At 51.6% G+C, this 20,656-nt stretch overlaps 2 protein-coding genes and 1 pseudogene across 2 annotated transcripts; 1 reads left to right on the plus strand and 2 right to left on the minus strand.

The window, feature by feature from the left end:
- Window positions 1–182: 182 nt before the first annotated feature.
- On the minus strand, window positions 183–8,031 carry LOC132221900 (protein DGCR6). The gene is made up of 5 exons (XM_059676527.1): window positions 7,841–8,031; window positions 7,601–7,761; window positions 2,310–2,410; window positions 1,377–1,517; window positions 183–709 (listed from the first exon to the last, which is right to left on the minus strand). Exons 1-5 carry the CDS (start codon window positions 7,948–7,950, stop codon window positions 626–628), a joined length of 597 nt encoding a protein of 198 aa, XP_059532510.1. The 5' UTR covers window positions 7,951–8,031; the 3' UTR covers window positions 183–625.
- LOC132222326 (U6 spliceosomal RNA) lies at window positions 4,578–4,678 on the plus strand (annotated as a pseudogene).
- A 7,326-nt stretch (window positions 8,032–15,357) lies between the features above and the next one.
- Window positions 15,358–16,357, minus strand: LOC132221748 (olfactory receptor 8B4-like). The gene has a single exon (XM_059676089.1). The coding sequence runs from the start codon at window positions 16,352–16,354 to the stop codon at window positions 15,425–15,427; it is 930 nt and encodes a 309-aa protein (XP_059532072.1). The 5' UTR covers window positions 16,355–16,357; the 3' UTR covers window positions 15,358–15,424.
- Window positions 16,358–20,656: the final 4,299 nt, after the last annotated feature.

A 20,656-nucleotide genomic window follows, 5' to 3' on the forward strand; every position in this document is an offset into this window, starting at 1 on the left:
CCGTGTCCCTCGCTGCCAGCCCCATAGGGCAGACTGGCTGCGCCCTAGTGGCCCAGGGACAGCCCCAGGCAGGGGCCTCTGTGACACGGGGTGGGGGCACCCTCCACAGGCCGTGGAGCTGCCAGGCGAGGGCCCAGCTGGGCCCTGGTCATGACAGACCACAGAGCTGTCACACAAGCCACTTGCAGGCCATACCGAGGCGCCTTTATTTCTCTGGCTCACACGAGCCTCTCCTACTTGGGGGCGGTACCAACCAAGAACGGGCCGAGACCAGAAATAAGCACAGAGCCTGGGGCTTGGCAGAGGTCGAGGTGTGCTGGTGCCAGGGGCTCTAGCCCTACCCTCTGCTCAGCTCTGGTGCAGCCAGCCAGTAGGCGGGCCTGCTCCCCCTTCCCCACACCGCTCTAGCTTTAGGCATAAAACCCCCGGCAAAGGGGGGGGGCAGACACAGCCGGGGTCCACCCGCCTCTCCTCAGAGGTGACCTTCCTGCAGGCACCTAGGAGGGTGGTGGCCAGACATCAGGAAGACGAGCTCCTTAGCTTTGTGCCACGCGTGACGCCAGGGGGACAGGACTGTCTTCCCAGCCAGGACGGGCGGGGGGTGACCGGCAGGGACCCCACCTGCTCACAGGGCTGCCTTCCCCGCCGGGCAGCCTCTCTGCTGCAGCTTCCGGATGAGCTCCAGCAGGTTCATCTGTAGCGTCAGCTCCTGGGATCCAGAGGGGCCACTGTGAGGCCAGAATGACGCCGGGGCCCCCTTTGCCGCAGTAAAGGCCCAGATAGAAGCCCCGTCCCCAGGGCCCAGGAGCAGACCTCAGGGCCTAGAGCAGTGACGGCGAACCTGTGACTCACGTGTCAGAGGTGACACATGAACTCATTTTTTTGGTTGATTTTTCTTTGTTAAATGGCATTTAAATTTATAAAATAAATATTAAAAAATGTCTATATGTGACACGGCACCAGAGTTAAGTTAGGGTTTTTCAGAATGCTGACACGCTGAGCTCAGAAGGTTTGCCATCACTGGGCTAGAGTGTGCCAGGCAGTGAGTCTGGCCACAGCCTGCCAGGGGCTTGGCGCACACAGATGTATGCCGGGGGGGGGGGGGGGGGCCCACAGGCGCCATGGAGCTGGGGACAGTGAGCAGTGCCCCTGCACCTGTGGGCAGAGGCGGTGGGACCTGCCTCCATGCTGAGCGCTGCACAGAAACCCTTCCTGGAGCCGAACTCCTCCCATTTCCCCTTCCCCCACGCACCCCAGGCCTCCCCACCCCCACTCGTACCCTGCCGCTGCCTGGGCAACCAGCCCTACAACCCCAGACGGAATCTGGCCTTTGGGGGTTAGCGTCCCCAGGGCAGAGCCAGGCCCAGGACACTGACCTGCGGGTTGGTGGTCACGTAGAAGCCGGCGACGCCCGCCTTCTCCAGGGTGCTCTGCTGGTCCGCCACCTTCCGGTCCAGCTCCAGGATGATCTTCTGGTCCATTGCCCGCTGCTCCTCACGGATCCGGTGCTCCATGGCCTGCCACAGCGAGGGCAGCTCAGGGATTCAGACTCCACCCACCATACCTCCCACACAGGGTCCTGGCCTGCCACTGCCACCCTTCTAGAAGCCTGGGCTCCAGGACCACTGATGGCTCCCTTACTGCGCCCAGATCACTGCCTTCTTGGCCACACCAGACCCCCCAGAGGGCTCGGCTGCCCTCCCTCACATGTCCTCTCTAGGCCCTCCCGCCAGGTGTCCTCTCTGCTGTACCAGGCCGCACCCAGTGCTGACTGCTCAGGGCCACCATGAACTGGCAGACGCCATTCCACCTCTGCTTCTGTCAAGTCAGCCACTGTCTCTGGGCCTCTGTGCACATTACTTCCCCACGGGGGTGCCTGAGACTCCAGCTCGGCACCTCCTCCCTGCACCCCCAGCCTTGAGACTGCCTCAGAACCCCACACCTGTCTCTGCATTCACCCCCATCATCCATGGCTGCTTGGTCACATTCAGGTTTTCTGGTTGTCCCTGAGTAACCAGGGAGCAGGATGGGCCCCTGCCGACTCCCTGTCACCCCACCATTGCCCTTGCACCTCCAAAGCCATGGGCACAACGGCCCCTACACAGGCCCCGCCCATCAGGAGCTGCAATCTTGGGGAGCAGGTGGAGGGGATTGCACACTCTCTACCTGGTCCTGGCACTCCAACACCCCATGGTGAGAAGCCACATGTAAGAACTCTCCAAGCCTTCAGCAGCCCACCCCAGGCTGGGGCCCAGGACAGCCAGCAGCTCCCAAGTCCCCCTGAGCCCCCACCCTGCCTGCACCCGTACCTCCTGCTCGCGCTGTTGAGCTGCCTGGAGCACCGGCAAGTTGTGGGGCCGGCAGGCCTGCTGGGCTTCCTGGTGCTTCTGCCGCAGTGCCTGCCTGAGCACTGGGAGGGAACAAGGTCAGAGAGTCCATCAGGAGGCGGCAGGGGCGAGATGGAGGGGCCAGGGAACACCGCCCACCTCAGGGCCTGCCCCACCTCAGCACCAAACTGAGGCCCAGGGCAGCCAGGTCAAAGGCGTAGACGTGAGGCCCCAACTGATCACCCAGCCGGCCCGAAGCCCCGTATAAGAAGCCGGGGGGGCGGGGGGGGGGTGAGGGGGAAGTTCCAGTCCCCGGGCAGCCCAGCCCACTTAGTCCTACCCTCCCCCAGGGCAGGGCCTTTCTCCAGCAGGAGGCTCCAGGGATAGTGCCCTAGAGCAGCGGTTCTCAACCTGTGGGTCGCGACCCCTTTGGCGGTCGAACGACCTTTTTACAGGGGTCGCCTAAGACCACCCTGCATATCAGATATTTACATGACGATTCATAACAGTAGCAACATGACAGTTATGAAGTAGCAACGAAAATAATTTTATGGTTGGGTCACAACATGAGGAACTGTATTAAAGGGCCAGAAGGTTGAGAACCACTGCAGAGGGTGAGGCAGGGCAGGCTGGTGTGGGGTGGGTTCAGGTCTGGAGCCCGGACTCAAGACCATGTGGATGAGAGACTTTGGTCTGGAGGCTTCTGGGCTCAGATGGCCACCGGCCAGCAGTCCTGGGTGTGACCTGCTCATTGTCCATGGGACATCCACTGAGATGTCCAGGAGACCACCCAGGCAGAGGCCTGGAAAAGGAGGATGAGGAGGGCGTCCCTGTGCCAGAGCAAGGTGTGGCCTCTGCCCACATGTTCCGAAGGATACGCAGCAAAGGGTTTAGAGCAGTGGTTCTCAACCTCGGCTGCACATTAGAATCACCTGGGAATTTTTTTAAAATCCTGATTTCTGGGCCTCATCCTCCGGAAATTCTGTTTCTTTGTTACTAATGTTGTGGCCCCACCCCATCACAAAGAAACAGAATTTCCGGAGGATGAGGCCCAGAAATCAGGATTTTAAAAAGATTCCCAGGTGATTCTAATGTGCAGCCAAGGTTGAGAACCGCTGGTCTAGAGAGGATCAAAAACTTCCCCCTGAAAGGAGCCAAGCCTTGAGCACAAATACTAAAATGGGAACGATGCAGAGAAGATTAGCATGGAGTCTCAGGACTGGACAGAGCAGAAAGGAAACCAGTCACAAAACAGAATATATGACACTACACAGCCCACACCTTAGACCAGTGGGTGTCAAGTGGCCGTAGCTTCCCATGAAGGGGAGGCCCTGGTCCTAAGGAAACACAAGCCCAGCCCTGTCCCCGGCAGAACCCTCACATTGCAGCTCTTTCAGGAGAGGCCCTGAGGTTCTGCCAGTCGTTTGGTACCTGCTGTGCCCACAGCCTTCTGTTTCTTGGGATCCGGTACACACCTCGACTATGGCATTTATCACATTAAATAAATGAGTCTGAAACCAAGAGCCACCCTCAAGACATAGGCGCAAGAAACACGATCCCTAGTTGATGTGCGCGCCAATGGAGGCAGGATGTGAGGAAAACATAAATACGGGGAACTGTCCCTTTCACTGTTTATGAAACGTTGCTGCAAATCCCAGGTCCACGCCCAGACTCCACTGGGTGAGCAGCCAGCGATCAGAGGAGAGCGGCGCCCGCTGCAGGGGTGCAGGGCCCCAGTCATGACCAAGGAAAGCGACCGCAGCCAGTCACCACCTGCGCAGTCAGAGGAAGGGATGACCAGAAAGTCACAGGGCGCTGGCCCACTGCCGGCAGCACCCAAACCTGCCCACGTGTTCTGAAGGGCAAGTAGCAAAGGGTCTACAGCAGCGGTTCTCAACCTTCCGAAGGCCGCGACCCTTTGATACAGTTCCTCCTGTTGTGGTGACCCCCAGGCATAAAATTATTTTCGTTGCTACTTCATAACTGTAATGTTGCTACTGTTATGAATTGTCATGTAAATATCTGATATGCAGGATGTATTTTCATTGTTACAAACTGAACATAATTAAAGCATAGTGATTAATTACAAAAACAATATGTAATTATATATATGTTTTCTGATGGTCTTAGGCGACCCCTGTGAAAGGGTCGTTCGACCGCCAAAGGGGTCGTGACCCACAGGTTGAGAACCGCTGGTATAGAGAGTATCAAACACTTCCCACCAGGTGGAACCAAGCCTCGGGCTCACTCCTGCAGCACACAGACTAAATAAAATTGGAGCGATACAGAGAGGATCAGCAGGGCCCTTGCTCAAGGATGACATGCAAATTCATGAAACATTCTGTTTTTAGTAAATGAATCAATATGACAAAGTACAATTAAAAAAAAAAACCTGGGGTGAGGGGTGGGAGCGGGCTGGAAGAGGCTAATGGAGGGAAAAAGGAGGACCGATGTAATACTTTCAACAATAAAGATTAAAAGAAAACAAAACCATTCAATGGAGAAATGGCAGGTTCCTTTTTAAAAAATATATTATTCTGAGTGCTTTATTTGCTCCCCAAATTACTAACCTCTGTGGAGATAAAGGTTACCAAAACCAGCGCGTTTACTAAATACTTATTGACAGCAAGAGTGAGCCACCACTGCTGCCTGCACCTGCAGACTCAATCGAAGGCAGGAGTGAAAGCTTTGCATGGCCAAAGCTGTCTGTCTGTCCTAATGGGAGGCTGGTTACAAAGGTGTCCGTCCAGATGGGAGGCTAGTTACAAAGCTGTCCGTCCTGATGGAAGGCTGGTTAGTGTGGGGAAGCTGCAGGTGGTCTGACTAGAAGAGGGGCTGAGGCAGGGAAAGAACGAGGAAAGATGAGCCTGAACACGTGCCTCTACCTGCGGTTCTCAACCTGTGGGCCGCGACCCCTTTGGCGGTCGAAGACCCTTTCACAGGGGTCGCCGAAGACCATCCTGCATATCAGATATTTGCATTACGACTCATAACAGTAGCAACATGACAGTTATGAAGTAGCAACGAAAATAACTTTATGGTTGGGTCACAACATGAGGAACTGTATTTAAAGGGCCAGAAGGTTGAGAACCACTGCTACCAGGAAGCAAGGAAGTGCTCCAAGAATGATGGGACCTGTCAACACGACTCAGGAGCCAGGCTGAAGTCCTCCCTCTGGCCAAATGCGGCACGATTTGAGCATTAAAAAGAATGATGAGCTATGTATTTTGGGTTTGTGAGCATATGCATCTTATACCTCAACTAGTGGCCCGTGCATGAGTTCGTACATATTGAAAGTAAGTTAATTAGAAGAAATATTTTAATATCGCTATTCGCCCTTTCTCAATAACAGAAGTGTCAACCAAATTCATGATCGACAGTGACAGATGGAAACACCAGGGCGCTAGGCGCCACCAAGAGCTTTATATGTATCGCGCATGCACGAGTCCACTTAGCCTTTTATAGATATAGAACTTGCTTAATCAGACCTGCTTTCTGATGTAGCTAAACTTTTTCCAGCCCAGTGAAGCACCCCAACTTCTCTTTCCGGTAATTATCAGCAACACAGCAGTAAATATCAACACGAAGTAGATTATTATTGTAGATCACGCAGGGAGAACAAAGGGTAAAATATTTAACAGCAGCCGTGTTTGACTAAATTCTGCGCAGTGAGAAAACCTGAAGTCATTTTCACATGAAGTCTTCCCCACACTATTTCTTCTTTTCAGTCGGGTCAAGTTTCTAAGCTTTCTAAATCTCTGTTTTCCGGCTAATGGAAAGAAAACAGGATTCCACCGAGTCTCCTATCTACCTACTCCAGGACTTCTGTGAGCATCAAATGAGATGAGGCACGGGAAAACGCTTCACAGACATTTGGTTACAGTGTAAAGTGTTTCCACCTGGCTATAAAGCAAGTCGTGTTCCTGGGCTGAAGAAACTCCAAGGAGGCCAGTGGTCGCTAGGGAGAGGAAGCCAGGTGTCGCTACTTGATGTCATTGCCCAGACCGAGTGAAGGAGGACACTTCGCATATTAGCATTTTACGCAGATTATATAGAGAAAAATGTTTACAAAGATAACCACCCAAACAGGGCAGATGTAATACTGACTCTAATCGAACTCTTCTGGAAAACCAAAGGGAACACTTCCCAACTCACCCTACGAAGCCAGTTATCACCCTGACACCCAAACCAGACATCACAAGGAAACTACAGAGTGATGTCCCTCATGAACACAAAAATCTTTGAGATTTTAGCAAATCCAATCCAACATGGACCAAAAGGACAATACATCATGATCAAGGAGGATCTATTCCAGGAATACAGTCTATCCCAGGAATTAAAAACAACAACAATATAACTCACCATAGTAACCAAAAAGCTATTGATCATCTCAACAGATGCATAAAAAAGATTTGGCAAAACCATCAAAGAAACGCACTAATTCTGGGGCAGACATACGTCGCCTGTCTCCATAGGGAAGGGACCTGTATTACCAGAGGAATTTTTGCCACATTTAACCTGCAAACCATCAGGCTCTGCCTGCTGCCCACTTTACAGGAAACACGGAGGGGGGAGAGAAATGGGTTAAATGGCAGCGGGAAGAGGCAATCTGACAGGTCCAGAGTGGGGACATTCTGCAGGGAGGATGCCTTGGAATTTTTAAAGGCCGATGCCACAATAAATGCTGAGGGCTTCCAGAAGCTGAGACCAAAGAAACCAACTGCAATGCACGAATCCACACCGAATCCTTAGGAAGCGCCAGACAGTTTGAGACAAGCTAGGTAACATGACCCTGGACTGAAGGTCGAAGGCACCCTTGAGTGATGAATTTCTCAGGAGGCTAGCCTCTACGGTTACACAGGAGAGTCATTGTAATAGAGCACTGGTTCTCAATCCGGGGCTAACGCAGACCCCCAAGAATGTCTGAGGCATTTTGGGTTGTCATGCCCGGGGGAGGGAGCCCCTGCCATCCCGTGGAGAGAAGCCAGGGATACTCCTCAACATTCTGCCATGCACAGGGCAATGTCACACAATTAATACCTGTCCCGCCACAAAACTGGACTGACCCACTTGCCACCAAAAAACAAAAACAAGCAAACAAAAAAATACACCAAAAAACGCTAGCAAAGACTCCGCTCTTGATCTGCCCCCTACTAGGAACTTCTACCGAGCAACACCCAGGGAAGGGCTCGGCCCGCAGTGCCCGCGAGCTCCCGGGGCAGCTGGGCTCCCTCCCGCAGGAGGAGCGCCGTCGGCCCGCCGCCCCCACGCACCTCGGTGCTCGTTCTGCAGCCGCAGGCGCTGGTTGTAGAGGCTCTTCTCAGTGAGGTGCTGGATCTCCAGCAGCCCCTGCACGATCTCGAACACGGTGCCGTCGAGGAGCGCCAGGGCCAGGTCGCTGAGCGTGGTGTAGGACAGGCGCTGCTGGAAAGAGCTGCGGGCAGAGGGGCGTGGTGAGCGCGGGCAGGACCGGGCCCCGCCGCCGCCGCCGCCGCCCGCCCCGCGGCCCGCACCTGGGCAGCTCCTTGACCAGGCTCTGCAGCGCTGACAGCAGCTGGTAGTGCCGCTCCTGCTGCCGAGCACCATCCACCGCCTCCTCCAAGGCGCCCGCATAGCGCTCCATGGCCCCCGCACCCTGCCAGCCGCGGCCCGGAGGGACGCTCCCCGCCGTAAGCCAGTCCCGAGCCCGGGGCGCCCCGCCCCCTTTTACGACAGTTCCGAGCGCGTTGCGGCCCAGCTTTGCGCGTCGGCCAGAACGAGGCTCGCCCCGCCCCTCAGCGGAAGCTCCTGGGCGGGTCTCGCGTCGTCCCCGCCCCTTTCCCCGCCCACGCAACCTCGGAGGCGTAACTCCAGGGCGTGGAAATCCAGGATTTCCTAGATGCCGCCCAGCCCGCAGGTGTCCGCACTGACCTAAGCTCCGTTCCCAGCCTCTCCCTCTCGCTGCCTCTGGACGCTCATGGCCTCATTGGGCTGCGCGGGGCGGGGGCTGGTCCTGCGCATGCGTCCGCCGGGGCGGCCTGAGGGTCCTGCCGCCTCCACCGGGCGGCCTCGCGTCAAAAGTGCTTGGGTCACGGAGTCCCCGAGCTCCGCCAATGTCAAGCGGCGTGACCTTGCGACAGTTTTGTCACTTTTTGGGCCTCGGTCTTCTTGTCTTCCACTCGTGGGACGCTATTCCGGGCCACTTGTCAAGCCAGACTGCCCCCGCCCCGGGCTGGGAGCTCCAGGCAGGGCGTGCGCGTGCCTGGCATCGGGCTGGCATCAGGCTGGCATCCCTGCCCCGCGTCCACCTCCACCCACAGGGTCAGCTTGGAGAAGAAAACTCAGTTCAACGCCTCATTCCAACCTTGAAAATAAATGATTGGGAATCCCCAATTACACTTTTTATAAACTATCAAAATCTACCAAAAAATCAGACTGCTGAATATTCTGCTGTGCTCTTGGGGGCAGGAGGCGGGAGATTCCTGTCTTAGAGAAATAGCATTGTCATGGGTCTGCCCGGTCTGGAATGGGTGGGTTCTTAAAAAAAAAAAAAAAAAAAAAAAAAAAATATATATATATATATATATATATATATATATATATATATATATAAATTACTGATTTCAGAGAGTAAGGGAGAGGGAGAGAGATAGAAACATCTATGATGAGAGAGCATTGATGGCCTGCCCCCTGCACGCCCCCTGCTGGGGGTTGAGCCAGAAACCTGGGCATGTGCCCTGACAGGTAATCCAACAGCGACCTCCTGGTTCATAGGTGGACACCAACCATTGAACCACCCCCGCAGGGCAGGAATGTGTGGGTTCTTGACTTCAGGCAGGAAAGAAGCCAATATACAGTCAGTCCAGTTGATGTTGAGAGAGTGTTTATCAACGTTTGGGACAGTAGAACCAAAGAAGGGCTTAGGATAGAAGCAGCGAGATCACCGACAGCAGTGAGCCTGGGCTGGGCTCACTAAACAGTTAGGCGAGAGGAGGGCCCTCCGGGCTTAGGAGAAAGAAAGAAAAAGTACACAAGCCTGAGGAAAGGGGGGCTTGGCTGGGGTGCGCTCAAGGGAGGGGCGTGCAGGCTCCCTTGGTCCTGAGCGTTTGATCTGGTTTCTGCAGGCGGGAATGCTAGGGGAGGGCTCCCTTACTACGCATCAGCTTTCCAGGTGTTTAATATTCTGACACATCAACATGAGCCTACAAGGGGGCTTGAGGTCTTTGGTCAGCTTCACCTCTATTTTGGATTTATCTGGCTCTAACTTTTTGTTGCTGTTGTTACTTATTACCCCGACTTCATTCGTGTTGGGGTTCGGCTGGCACGGCTGGCACTAACTGGGTCTCTGTCATCTATCTCCCTAAGGCAGTGGTTCTCAACCTTGGCTGCACGTTAGAATCACCTGGGAATCTTTTTAAAATCCTGATTTCTGGGCCTCATCCTCTGGAAATTCTGTTTCTTTGTTATGGGGCGGGGCCACAACATTATTAACAAAGAAACCGAATTTCCGGAGGATGAGGCCCAGAAATCAGGATTTTAAAAAGATTCCCAGGTGATTCTAATGCGCAGCCAAGGTTGAGAACCACTGCCCTAAGGTAACGTAAGCTGCCGGCTCTCTGGTTGGGGAGGAGCAATGAGCATCATCTGCTCTTAAGTGCCTTTGGTTAGTGAGGACGGGTCTTGTTAGCTCTGTTAATTGCATGGCCGTTAGTTTATTTTGTCTCCGTTTTCCTCGTTCCACTTGTCAGGGACCGTCCTAGCTTTTTACTGACCTGCCTCAGCACCATGTCTTCCTCATCTCAGGGGAAGGGAGTCCTGCACTGTTCAAATTGGGAAGGGGCTGCTGTGCAGCAAAATGTCAGAAATAGCCCTAGCCGGTTTGGCTCAGTGGATGGAGCGCGGGCCTGCAGATTCAAGGGTCCCAGGTTCGATTCCCGTCAAGGGCATGTACCTTGGTTGCGGGCACATCCTCAGTAGCGGGTGTGCAGGAGGCAGCTGATCCATGTTTCTCTCTCATCGATGTTCCTAACTCTCTATCCCTCTCCCTTCCTCTCTGTAAAAACAAAACAAAACAAAAAATAAAACACACCAATAAAATATATATTTTTTAAAATGTCAGAAATAGGGAGAACATTGGGGGGGGGGGGGAGGGGGGAGGCCAGAAAGAAGGCTCGGGTGCCCAACTTGAGAGGATGAAATGTCCAGACACCTGGGGGCAGACAGTGCCCAACAACCCGCGGGAATGCCATCGGGAGGAGGGGAACCAGGCCGGGCCGAGCTCGGGGGCCCCTTCTCCGTACCCTCAAGACGGCCTGTGCCAATCCTCGGCTGAGTGGGGACTTGGAAAAACCTCCTAGAGGTGACTCCGATGAACAGACCCCAAGGGGTCTCCGGATGGCCATCCGCCTCCGTATGGCCATCCGCACCTGCACGATCCCGCCCTCGCAGACAGCCCGGTCGGATCCCGCTCCCACTGCGAGCCGAGCCTGCGAGCCGAGCCTGCGAGCCGAGCCTGCGAGCCGAGCCTGCGAGCCGAGCCTGCGAGCCGAGCCTGCGAGCCGAGCCTGCGAGCCGAGCCTGCGAGCCGAGCCAGCGGAGGAAGCTACACAAAGTGGCCGCCAGGTGGCGCGCGGCACCGCGGCGCGGTCGGCAACCGGGCGGGTCTGGGTCCCCCGCCGGCGGGAGCGCACCGCCAAGCCCGGCAGGAGTGTCCTCGTCGCGGTTCAGTCTCAGAACGGGACGGGGGAAGGAAGAGGAGGCCGGGCGAAGTCCCCTGCCGGCCCCCTGGCACCGGGCATCCTGCCAGGCCCCAGCTCCGGGGAAGGGACTTGGAAATATTTGGGGAAGATCTGACCACCAGGTACCCGCACTCCGTATGGGCGCTCGGCACGGATTTACCCGTCGGGCCGGAGCTGGTGCCCTCCAGAGCGGGACTCGGAAAGACTGGGGGTCCAGTCCTCCGGAGACGCCCTCCTGGCCCATCCCGCGGGCAGAGCAGCTCTTTGCCTCTGGAGTGGTAACGGGAGAAACTCGGAGGCGCCTCCGACAACCGGACCGCGTCCGGGACGGCGTCCGGGCGCGGGAATCCTCTCCCGTTACCCCGTGGCGGCCCCGGTCGGTCCCGCGGGGGTACAGGCACCGGCGGGTGCTGGTCCACCCGCCCCAGCAGCCTATAACCTAGTCCGGGAGAGCGGCAATGGACGCCCCCACGGGTCCCTGCGCGTTTAATCTCGGCGAATAGGTGACGCGCCGTCTCCGCGGCACCACGGGACGATCCCGTTAGCGGCGTCGGCCTCCCGAAAGTCCACGTTGGGCACCGCGGCCGCGTCCCGTCCATTGCAGATTTCGCTGGAGCTCCCGAGGGAAGACGCTACCTAAACGAGGCCGCCAGATGGCGCCCGAGGACCAGCACGAAAGTCCGCAGGACGGACCTGACCGCGGGCCGGCGAGATTCGCACGGAGGCCGCCCAGACGCCGCATCTCATCGCGTCTCTTGTCCCCGGGCAGGTGGATCGGGCGTCAGGACACGACCCCGGCAGCAGAAGGGAAACTTAAAAATGTGTTCAGGCCGCTGCCGGGAAGGGCCCCACCACGCGCTGAGCTTTTCAGGACTCTGGAGAGGACTTGCAACCCCCCGCCACTCCCACCCCCCCCTCGGAGACGCCGGCCGACCTGGAGCCGGTCCTGGCTTCCCAGAGTTGTTCCCTGCTCCAGGATGGATTTCGTCAATTTTTCAGGGACTCGGCTGTATAACGGAAATCTTGAAAGTACTCATAGAAACATGGATGAATCATTTTTATTTATCATTTCAGGAGAAGGTCTTTCTAAAGCATAAAACATTGCCAGGCACCCAGGTTTTTCTGCCCTGGTGACCTTCTGTACCTGGCCCATCGGATTTGCTATGCTCATGTCTGTCTAACTGCCTATGGCAGAATCACTGAAGTTATACATTTCTACTTTTTTTAAAATATATTTTATTGATTTTTTGCAGAGAGAAAGGGAGAGGGATAGAGAGTTGGAAGCATCGATCAGCTGCCTCCTGCACACCTTCCACTGGGGATGTGCCTGCAAACAAGGTACATGCCCTTGACCGGAATCGAACCTGGGACCTTTCCGTCCACAGGCCGACGCTCTATCCACTGAGCCAAACCGGTTAGGGCATACATTTCTACTTTGAAAGTCAAATACGCATATGTATTTCATCCTTACATGAATAGTGGAAATGCTGCAAAAAGTAACTCAGCTGTTTTTAGTTTGCTTCTACCAACATTCTCTACCTTTGACTTATGGATGAGTAAGGCAAGACTGAAAGGAAAGGAAACGATGTGTTGCTTTTCCCTCAATGTCATCATTTTTAGCAAGTGATTGGTTACTACAAGGAAGTCACATAGATAAGAATGAGAGAGGAGCCCTAACTGGTTTGGCTCAGTGGATAGAGCGTCGGCCTGTGGACTGGGGGGTCCTGGGTTCGATTCCGGTCAAGGGCATGTTGCGGGCGCATCCCCAGTGGGGGTTGTGCAGGAGGCAGCTGATCGATGTTTCTAACTCTCTGTCCCTCTCCCTTCATCTCTGTAAAAAAATCAATAAAATATGTTTTTAAAAAACGAAAAAAAAAAAATAAATAAAGCATAAAACAAAGCCCAAGCCAGAAAGAAAATGACTGATCAACGTGACCAAATTTTAAACAAAATTGATCTTGGCATATACCAAAGGCCAAGTCAAATGGCAACAAACGAGGAACGTTTATGCCAATGCAAGTGGAATATGATTATCAATTTCAGCATTGCTTGGTATAATACTAGAAAACGGGGAAAATAATAGTCATTAAGAGGGACCAGTTAAAATAAATCTCAGTACATCAATACAATGCAACACTATGAATTGGTTCATACGTAAGACCAGGTCAATGCAAGAATGGAGAGAGACACACAAGAGAAACTTTAAATACTGAATCAAGCAGTTCACTTAAGTAGCCACCAGGTGGTGCTGGTGACTCAGTAACATTGTTTAGCCCTCAACCCCCAGCAAAGTGAATTTTGCTTAAGATTATATTTTGCAACTTTCTTAGGCCCCTAAAATGTATAGCCATGGATTTTATATAGCTCCTTATATAAAACTTTCAACTCATTATTAAAGCATAAGCTTTTTATAAAGGTGTTTTTTTACAGCAAAATTGAAATAAAACAGTTTGAATATATTCAATTTGCAAAATTGTTTGGGAAAAACATTTATTGGGTACTTACTATGTTGTGTCAGGAAGAAAGCATGGAAAAGACATGGCAATCACAATAGAAATGATTTATGCAAATATAAACAAGTGATTTCAATATAATCAATCACTAGATATTAGCACAAGTATTTTTTGTTTTGTTTACAACACCTGGAATATAGTAGGAGTACAATACAGTAGTTATTGAGTAAATGAAATATTTGATTAATTAATGATTAAACATGCTTATAGAAAGTGTTATGAACATAGTTTTTTATGTTCTCTAGTTTTATTTTATTTTTAAAATAAGTTTTTATTTTTCTACAGTTGACATACAATATTATATTTGTTTTGGGTGTACAACAGAGTAGTTAGACATTTGTATATCTTATGAAGTGATCACCCAGATTTATAGTACCCATCTGGACACCTTACATAGTTATTGCAACATTATTGACTATATTCCCTATGCTGTACTTTAAATTTAGGATAAATTAGGTTGCTTCCATATATTGGGTATCCTATATAATAAAAGAGTAGCATGCAAATTGTCCCCTCAACCGGGAGTTATCCGGGAGTTCGACCAGGAGGTGGAGCCAGCCTGGGGGAAGAGAGGGAGTACCCGGCTGACAGCTGGCAGCTGCTAGGGACCCTACCAGTACACGAATTTCATGCACTGGGCCTCTAGTTATAAATAATGCTGCAATAAACATATGCACGTGTCTTTTCAAATTAGTGTTTTGGGTTTCTTCTGTTAAGTAGAAACAGGTCTTTTTGGGTCTCTTGGCCCCTCAAATTCGTCCCCGCCTCTCCACAGGGGTAGGTCTGGCCCAAGGTTCACCTTCCTGCCTGTGCTCAGGGCAGTTTCTGGGGAGGTATTCCTCAAAACCCAAGCTATTCCATCAAGAATAGCAGCACCTTCAACCGAGTAGTTCAGGGTGGTTTCTGGACTCGAATTCTGGGTCCTTCCAAGTCTTCCCGCAAGTTGAGAGTGTAATATGACTTTTCTTTTTTCCTGATTCATTAATAGTTAACTGTCACACACACACACACACACACACACACACACACAGAGACACACACGCTCTTAGAGACGATAAAGTCTAAAGGTACTTTAAAGGATAGAAGAATTTTCCCAAACCCTCCCTAATGCACACAGACCTCCAGGGCAGAAGAGAGGCAGCAGTGAACATAGTCATGTGCGCCCATGGAGCCCCTCCTTTGTTCTTCTTTTGCTTCCAGCCTCAGCACCCAGAGCCCAAGGAACTGACCCAGTCAGAAGACCGCCTACCCCATGGTTACTATTCCAAGGCCTAAGAGTTCCGGAACTTGGAAATGAAATATTTTAGTTTTGCTACAGTTCAGACTATGTGAAGAACTTTCGGGGGAAGCCTTCTCTTGCATGCACATTTATGTATATGAAAGAGACAATGTATGATCTTCCTAGCCAAGCAATCTTTCTGGGGACTGGAAGACTATCTTACCTATGTCCCCAAGGTATCTACGTTTGGTCTTTGCTAAGGCTGCTCCTATAGAAAAAAACCCAAATTCACTCTCTTGGCTCCTCATACCACCATTTGCTCCATCTCCCAGCCAGACATGTCACGGGCAAGAACCCAGTTAGCCTACCGAGAAAAGGAGGGAATGTGTGGGGCCTCATCTTATTAATCTCTTGGGCCTACGATAGAGTCAAGTCAATTATAACCACTTAATCAATGCTAAATTCATACAATGGACCAGTTTAAGTAGTACAACACAGTATAATCCCCAAGAAGAGTATAAGTAAGACGTTCCTAATTTTTAAAGTGGGGAGAAGACCCTACTAGAGAAACAAGATGAAAATCTCCCCACCTGTCGATAAAAAGATACTATGATGCTTCTCAGTAATTCATTGATGCAAACAGAACCATCAGAAAAGCACTCTTTTCAGGGTTTTTCCCAGGGCAAGTTTAACATCCTTATTTCTCAAACTGTAGATCAAAGGGTTAAGCATGGGCACAACGTTGGTGTAGAAGACTGAAGCGTATTTACTCCGGCCCACAGATCCCGGAAAAGAGGTTGTTAAATAGGTGAAGGCCCCTGACCCAAAAAATAGAGCCACAGCGGTGACGTGGGAGCCACATGTGCCAAAGGCTTTGGACCTTCCCTCAGCAGAAGGAATGCGGAGGATACTGGAGAGAATCAAAGCATAAGAGATGAAGATGCTGATACTGGATGTTGCAATGACCATCCCAACAACAATAGAAAACACCAGCTCGTTGACATGGGTGCTGGTGCAGGAGAGCTGCAAGAGGGGGAGAACTTCACACAGATAATGGTCGATGATGTTGGAACCACAGAAGGTCAGTCTCAGCATGCTTCCGGTGTGGGCCATGGCCCCAGCAAACCCTACCGCATATGGACCCAACATCAGCAGAGCACAGACCTGGGGGGACATGGTGACCGTGTACAGCAGAGGATTGCAGATAGCCACATAGCGATCGTAGGCCATGGATACCAGCACATAGCACTCAGAATTGACCAAGAAGCAGAAGAAAAACAGTTGAGTCATGCATCCCGCGTAAGAGATGATATTTTCTGACACAAAATCGTGCAGCATTTTGGGAGTAAAGACACAAGAATAACAGAGATCTATCGAAGACAAGTTGAACAGGAAAAAATACATGGGAGTGTGAAGGCGAGAATTCAGACCAATTAAGGTGATCAGGCCCAAGTTGCCCACCACAGTGAGCACATAGAGCCCTAAGAACAGGAAGAAGAGGGGGACATGGACCTCTGATTGTTCTGAGAATCCCCCAAAGATAAATTCAGTCACCGAGGAGCTGTTTCTCAGAACCATCCTCTTCTGGGGAGCTGTCTGTGGAAACAAGGGGTAAAATACAATAGATTGGTAACAGGCACAAGCATGGATGATAAGAGAGATGAGACCATGTATAGACGCCCTCCCTTTTGCCTTTCGCCTTCTAACTGTGGAACCAGCTCAGAATGGTTCTGTTCTGTTTGATGAGGTGCTCAGTTGCTTTTCAGAGACAACAGACCAAAACCACAAGTCATGCAGGTGAAGCATGCACAGATGAGAGACCTTGGGCCCCAGCTGCACCTGGAACCAAAACCTTGCACATCCCCCTCCCCGGCCCCGCCCCGATGGGACCAAAGGACCGGGACATAACCGGAACTTGAACACCGGAACCCTTGAACAACAGAAGTCAAGGGTCTGTTGTCCAGGAAGATCTGGTGTTGACATCCCTTTACCATAATTGGCCACGTTCCAAGGTCCTCCAGCGAACACTTGTCCCACCAGCACTTCCGCACACCTGTTCCCCTTAGCCCTTTAAAACCCCCTAACCCAGTCCAGCAAGCAAGATGGATTTGAGGCACCACTAGGTCCCCCATCTTCTTGGTTGGCACCTTTTCAATCAATAAACCTTTACTTACTTCAAACCCTGATGCTTTGAGTTTTGGCCTTTTGAAGCATCGGGGAACGCTCTCTCATTTATACCCCCAGCTTAGCTATTCACCACATGCCTGTGACGATATCTCAGCTCCCCTGGGTGATCATGAATCTAGGCTAGAGTTTCTTAGCATGAGCAGCAAGAATTCTGTTCCCACCCTAGCTGGTTTGGCTCAGTGGATAGAGCATCGGCCTGCGGACCGAAGGGTCCCTGGCTTCGATTCCAGTCAAAGGACACATGCCCGGGTTGTGGGTTCGATCCCCAGTAGAGGACGTGCAGAAGGCAGTCGAGCAGTGATGCTCTCTAATCATTGATGTTTCCATCTCTCTCTCCCTTTCCCTTCCTTCCTAAAATCAATAAATATATATATTTTTTAAAAAAGAATTCTGTTCCCTCTTGAGAGATGAGGAGATTGAATACCTCACTTGGCTGCCCAAGGACTCCCAGAAAGACACCCCAAGAGCCAGGAGTACAACCCACAGCCCACTGCTTTAGGGTGTACGGAGAGCTCTTAGGTCTCCCCCTCTCCGCCTCCCTCTCCCAGCCAGACATGGGGTCCTCTGTCCCCCACTCACCTTCCTCCTATAAGCCCCTTCACTCCATCAAAGTCAGTGTTGAGAGCAGGGGAAGGATCAATACCTCCTAGACCTGCTGGTTGTGGGTTTACAAGAAGCTCATCTGAGAGGATGGGACTCAGACATTCCCCTTCCTTCTTCCTGGCTCCCTCAGTGCTGGGCCGTGTGCATCTCTTTCTCCATTAGCCCGAAGGAGAAGATGGTGCTAGTGCATAAAGCAGACAGCTTTCAGGTATGAACTCTTCGGGTGCCCCTGGTGCTGAGAATCAGAGCTTCTAGGGCCCCCAGTCTCCAGAAGCTCTAGGAATAGACCAAGTTTTCTGTGTGGACTTTCTCAGCTGGTCTAAGTCAACTTCAGGAGAAAAAAATAGCGGCCCTCCGTCTCACCAGGACCCGGGCTAGCATGTCATGAGAGCTTTATGCTACTGGATGGCCTCAGGCACCTCATTAGGCACCATTTCCCCTGGGAATTTTTCTGACGGTCCCTGCAGGGAAGAAATTGCAGTCTTTGTTTATGGCTGGGATGATGGTGCTTACGCAGCACCTCGGGACTCAGGTGTTCCCTTCACGCTTCCCTTTTACTTCAGGGACCTCCTGTGGAAGGTTGGGGCCTCGCTTTCCCTCTCCTTCATTAACTCTAATACTTAATCTTTAAGGAAGTGTGGTCCCAGACTTATGTTAGCCACCATTCCCAAGTTTTTGAAGGGAGTTTATATATATATATATATTGATTTTTTACAGAGAGGAAGGGAGAGGGATAGAAAGTTAGAAACATCGATGAGAGAGAAACATCGATCAGCTGCCTCCTGCACACTCCCTACTGGGAATGTGCCCGCATCCAAGGTACATGCCCTTGACTGGAATCGAACCTGGGACCCTTGAGTCCGCAGGCTGACGCTCTATCCACTGAGCCAAACCAGTCAGGGCGGGAGTTTTGAGAATAACAACAACAACAACAACAACAACAAAAAGTTAGATCAGAGTTGCAGGTGCTACAGAGAGAGCACCTCAGATGACGTGTTTCTAGCTCCATGAGCTGTTCAGAACAGTGGAGACACCACCACCACGAAGACCACCTGCTCTCAGCTCTACTCGGGGCCACACAGGCCTTTGCTATGTAGAAGAAGATCAAAATGTTCCCTGAATGAGTAAGAAAGCGCACACACATTCACCTGCGTGAATTCACTTTAGAAACGCGTGCAGGCTCACGGTGTAACAGGAGTTGTACCTCAAGTTTTTAATCCGGGCATTCTCCAGTGACGAAGCTGCTCTCCCTACCATCTGCTACGTGAAGATTCTAAGAAACTTTCAAAGACATGAGCAACTGCACTTACAGTTTCCATGGAGGCCACCTAAAATAATCCCAATTTGCCTGGAAAAGTGCGGATTTCCACCCATTATCACTGTAATTATTAGTACACACCCTATCACTCTCAGGCGTCTGGATTTGGATAACAAATGATATAGTCACTTTACTAAAATAAGCATAAGTAGCTATTCAGGTCCTCTGGGCTCTGCTATCTCCTAGACCCCCTGGCCTCCATCCTAGTTCTGACCAAGGGAATCTCTCTCAGTCTTTTACCTTCCTTGCCCTCTTATTTCTCATTAAAAGAATCTACTCTTCCTGGCCAATCAATACTATCTCTCCAGTCAATTTAGGCTTTAAAAATGAGAAGGGCATTAACTGCAACCTGTTTCTGGTTTATACTTAGCCCTGAACCCTAAAGCAAAGAATTGCAAACACTAGATATCTGCCTGAAATACGTGGAAGAGGAATAAAAGAAGAGGAATTACATCGGTACAAGGAATAAATATTGGTACAACTTTACATTGTAATCATTGGTACATTGTTGTATGTCATTGCATACAGCACAATAAATTATTAGTAGTACTAACTTAACAAACTTGGGCATATGTATATATTTTGACTTGCAGTTTTACTTTGCGGTATATACCCAATAAAAATAAGTACACATGTTTACCTAAAGACATGCCAAGAACGTTCATAGCACCGTTATACATAATTGCTCCAATGTGAAAACAGCCCACATGTCAATCGACTACAGACTGTACAATAAATTGTAGGATATTAATAAAGTAGCACTCCATATAGCTATGAAAGTTAATAACATAGTACATAAATGTCACAAACCTATTATGGAGCAAAAGAAGCCAAACACCAAAACCATACTTAATGATTTCATTTACATGAGGTTTGAAAGCAAGGACACTAATCTTTAGTGTCAGAAGTCAGATAACTGTTATTTGTGGCTGGGAAGTCATGGGCTAGTGGCTGCAGAGGAAAGTGAAGGCGCTTCAGGGTGCTTCTGAGAGGGGTTGGTTCCATGGATGTGTTCAGTTTGTAAAAAATTCATCAAGCTAATACGCTTATGTTACAACTAGAGGCCCGGTGCACAAAAATTTGTGCACTGGGGGGGGGGGTGGTGGTCCCTCAGCCCAGCCTGTGCCCTCTCACAGTCTGGGACCCCCTTGGCTTAGGCCCGCTCCCTGGAGGACTGGGCCTAAGCTGGTGGTCAGACATCCCTCTGGAAGCCCGAGAGCCCTCGGGGGATGTCCAGTTGCCAACGGGGAGCAGGCCTAAGTTGCAGTCGGACATCCTAAGCGCTGCTGAGGAGGCAGGAGAGGCTCCCACCACCACCGCTGTACTGGCAGCCATCAGCCTGGCTTGTGGCTGAGCAGAGCTCCCCCTGTGGGAGCGCACTGACCACCAGGGGGCAGCTCCTGCATTGAGCATCTGCCCCCTGGTGTTCAGTGTGTGTCATAGTGACCAGTTATTCCCAGTCGTTCTGCTGTTAGGGTCAATTTGCATATTACCCTTTTATTATATAGGATTGAGGCCTGGTGCATGGGTGGGGGCCAGCTGGTTTGCCCTGAAGGGTGTCCTGGATAAGGGTGGGGGTCTTGCTGGAGTGCCTGGCCAGTCTCAGTGAGGGGCTGAGGGCCGTTTTCAGACTGGCCACACCCCCTTCAGGATGGGTGTCCCTGCTGGGGTGCCTGGCCAGCCTAGATGAGGGGCTGATAGCTGTTTTCAGGCTAGCCACAGCCTCTTCAGGGTGGGGGTCCCCGCTGGGGTGCCTGGCCAGCCTGGGTGAG

This window comes from Myotis daubentonii, chromosome 19 (genome assembly GCF_963259705.1).
Source record: "Myotis daubentonii chromosome 19, mMyoDau2.1, whole genome shotgun sequence".
Classification (NCBI taxonomy): domain Eukaryota; kingdom Metazoa; phylum Chordata; class Mammalia; order Chiroptera; family Vespertilionidae; genus Myotis; species Myotis daubentonii.

Bases quoted from the DNA above. Each gene is read 5' to 3' on its own strand.
- LOC132221900 (XM_059676527.1), bottom strand. From the start codon at position 7,950: ATGGAGCGCTATGCGGGCGCCTTGGAGGAGGCGGTGGATGGTGCTCGG. The intron at 7,762-7,840 runs GTGCGGGCCGCG...CTCTGCCCGCAG, and splicing joins CTGGTCAAGGAGCTGCCCAG to CTCTTTCCAGCAGCGCCTGT. The intron at 1,518-2,309 runs GTACGGGTGCAG...TCGCTGTGGCAG, and splicing joins CTCAACAGCGCGAGCAGGAG to GCCATGGAGCACCGGATCCG.
- LOC132221748 (XM_059676089.1), bottom strand. From the start codon at position 16,354: ATGGTTCTGAGAAACAGCTCCTCGGTGACTGAATTTATCTTTGGGGGA.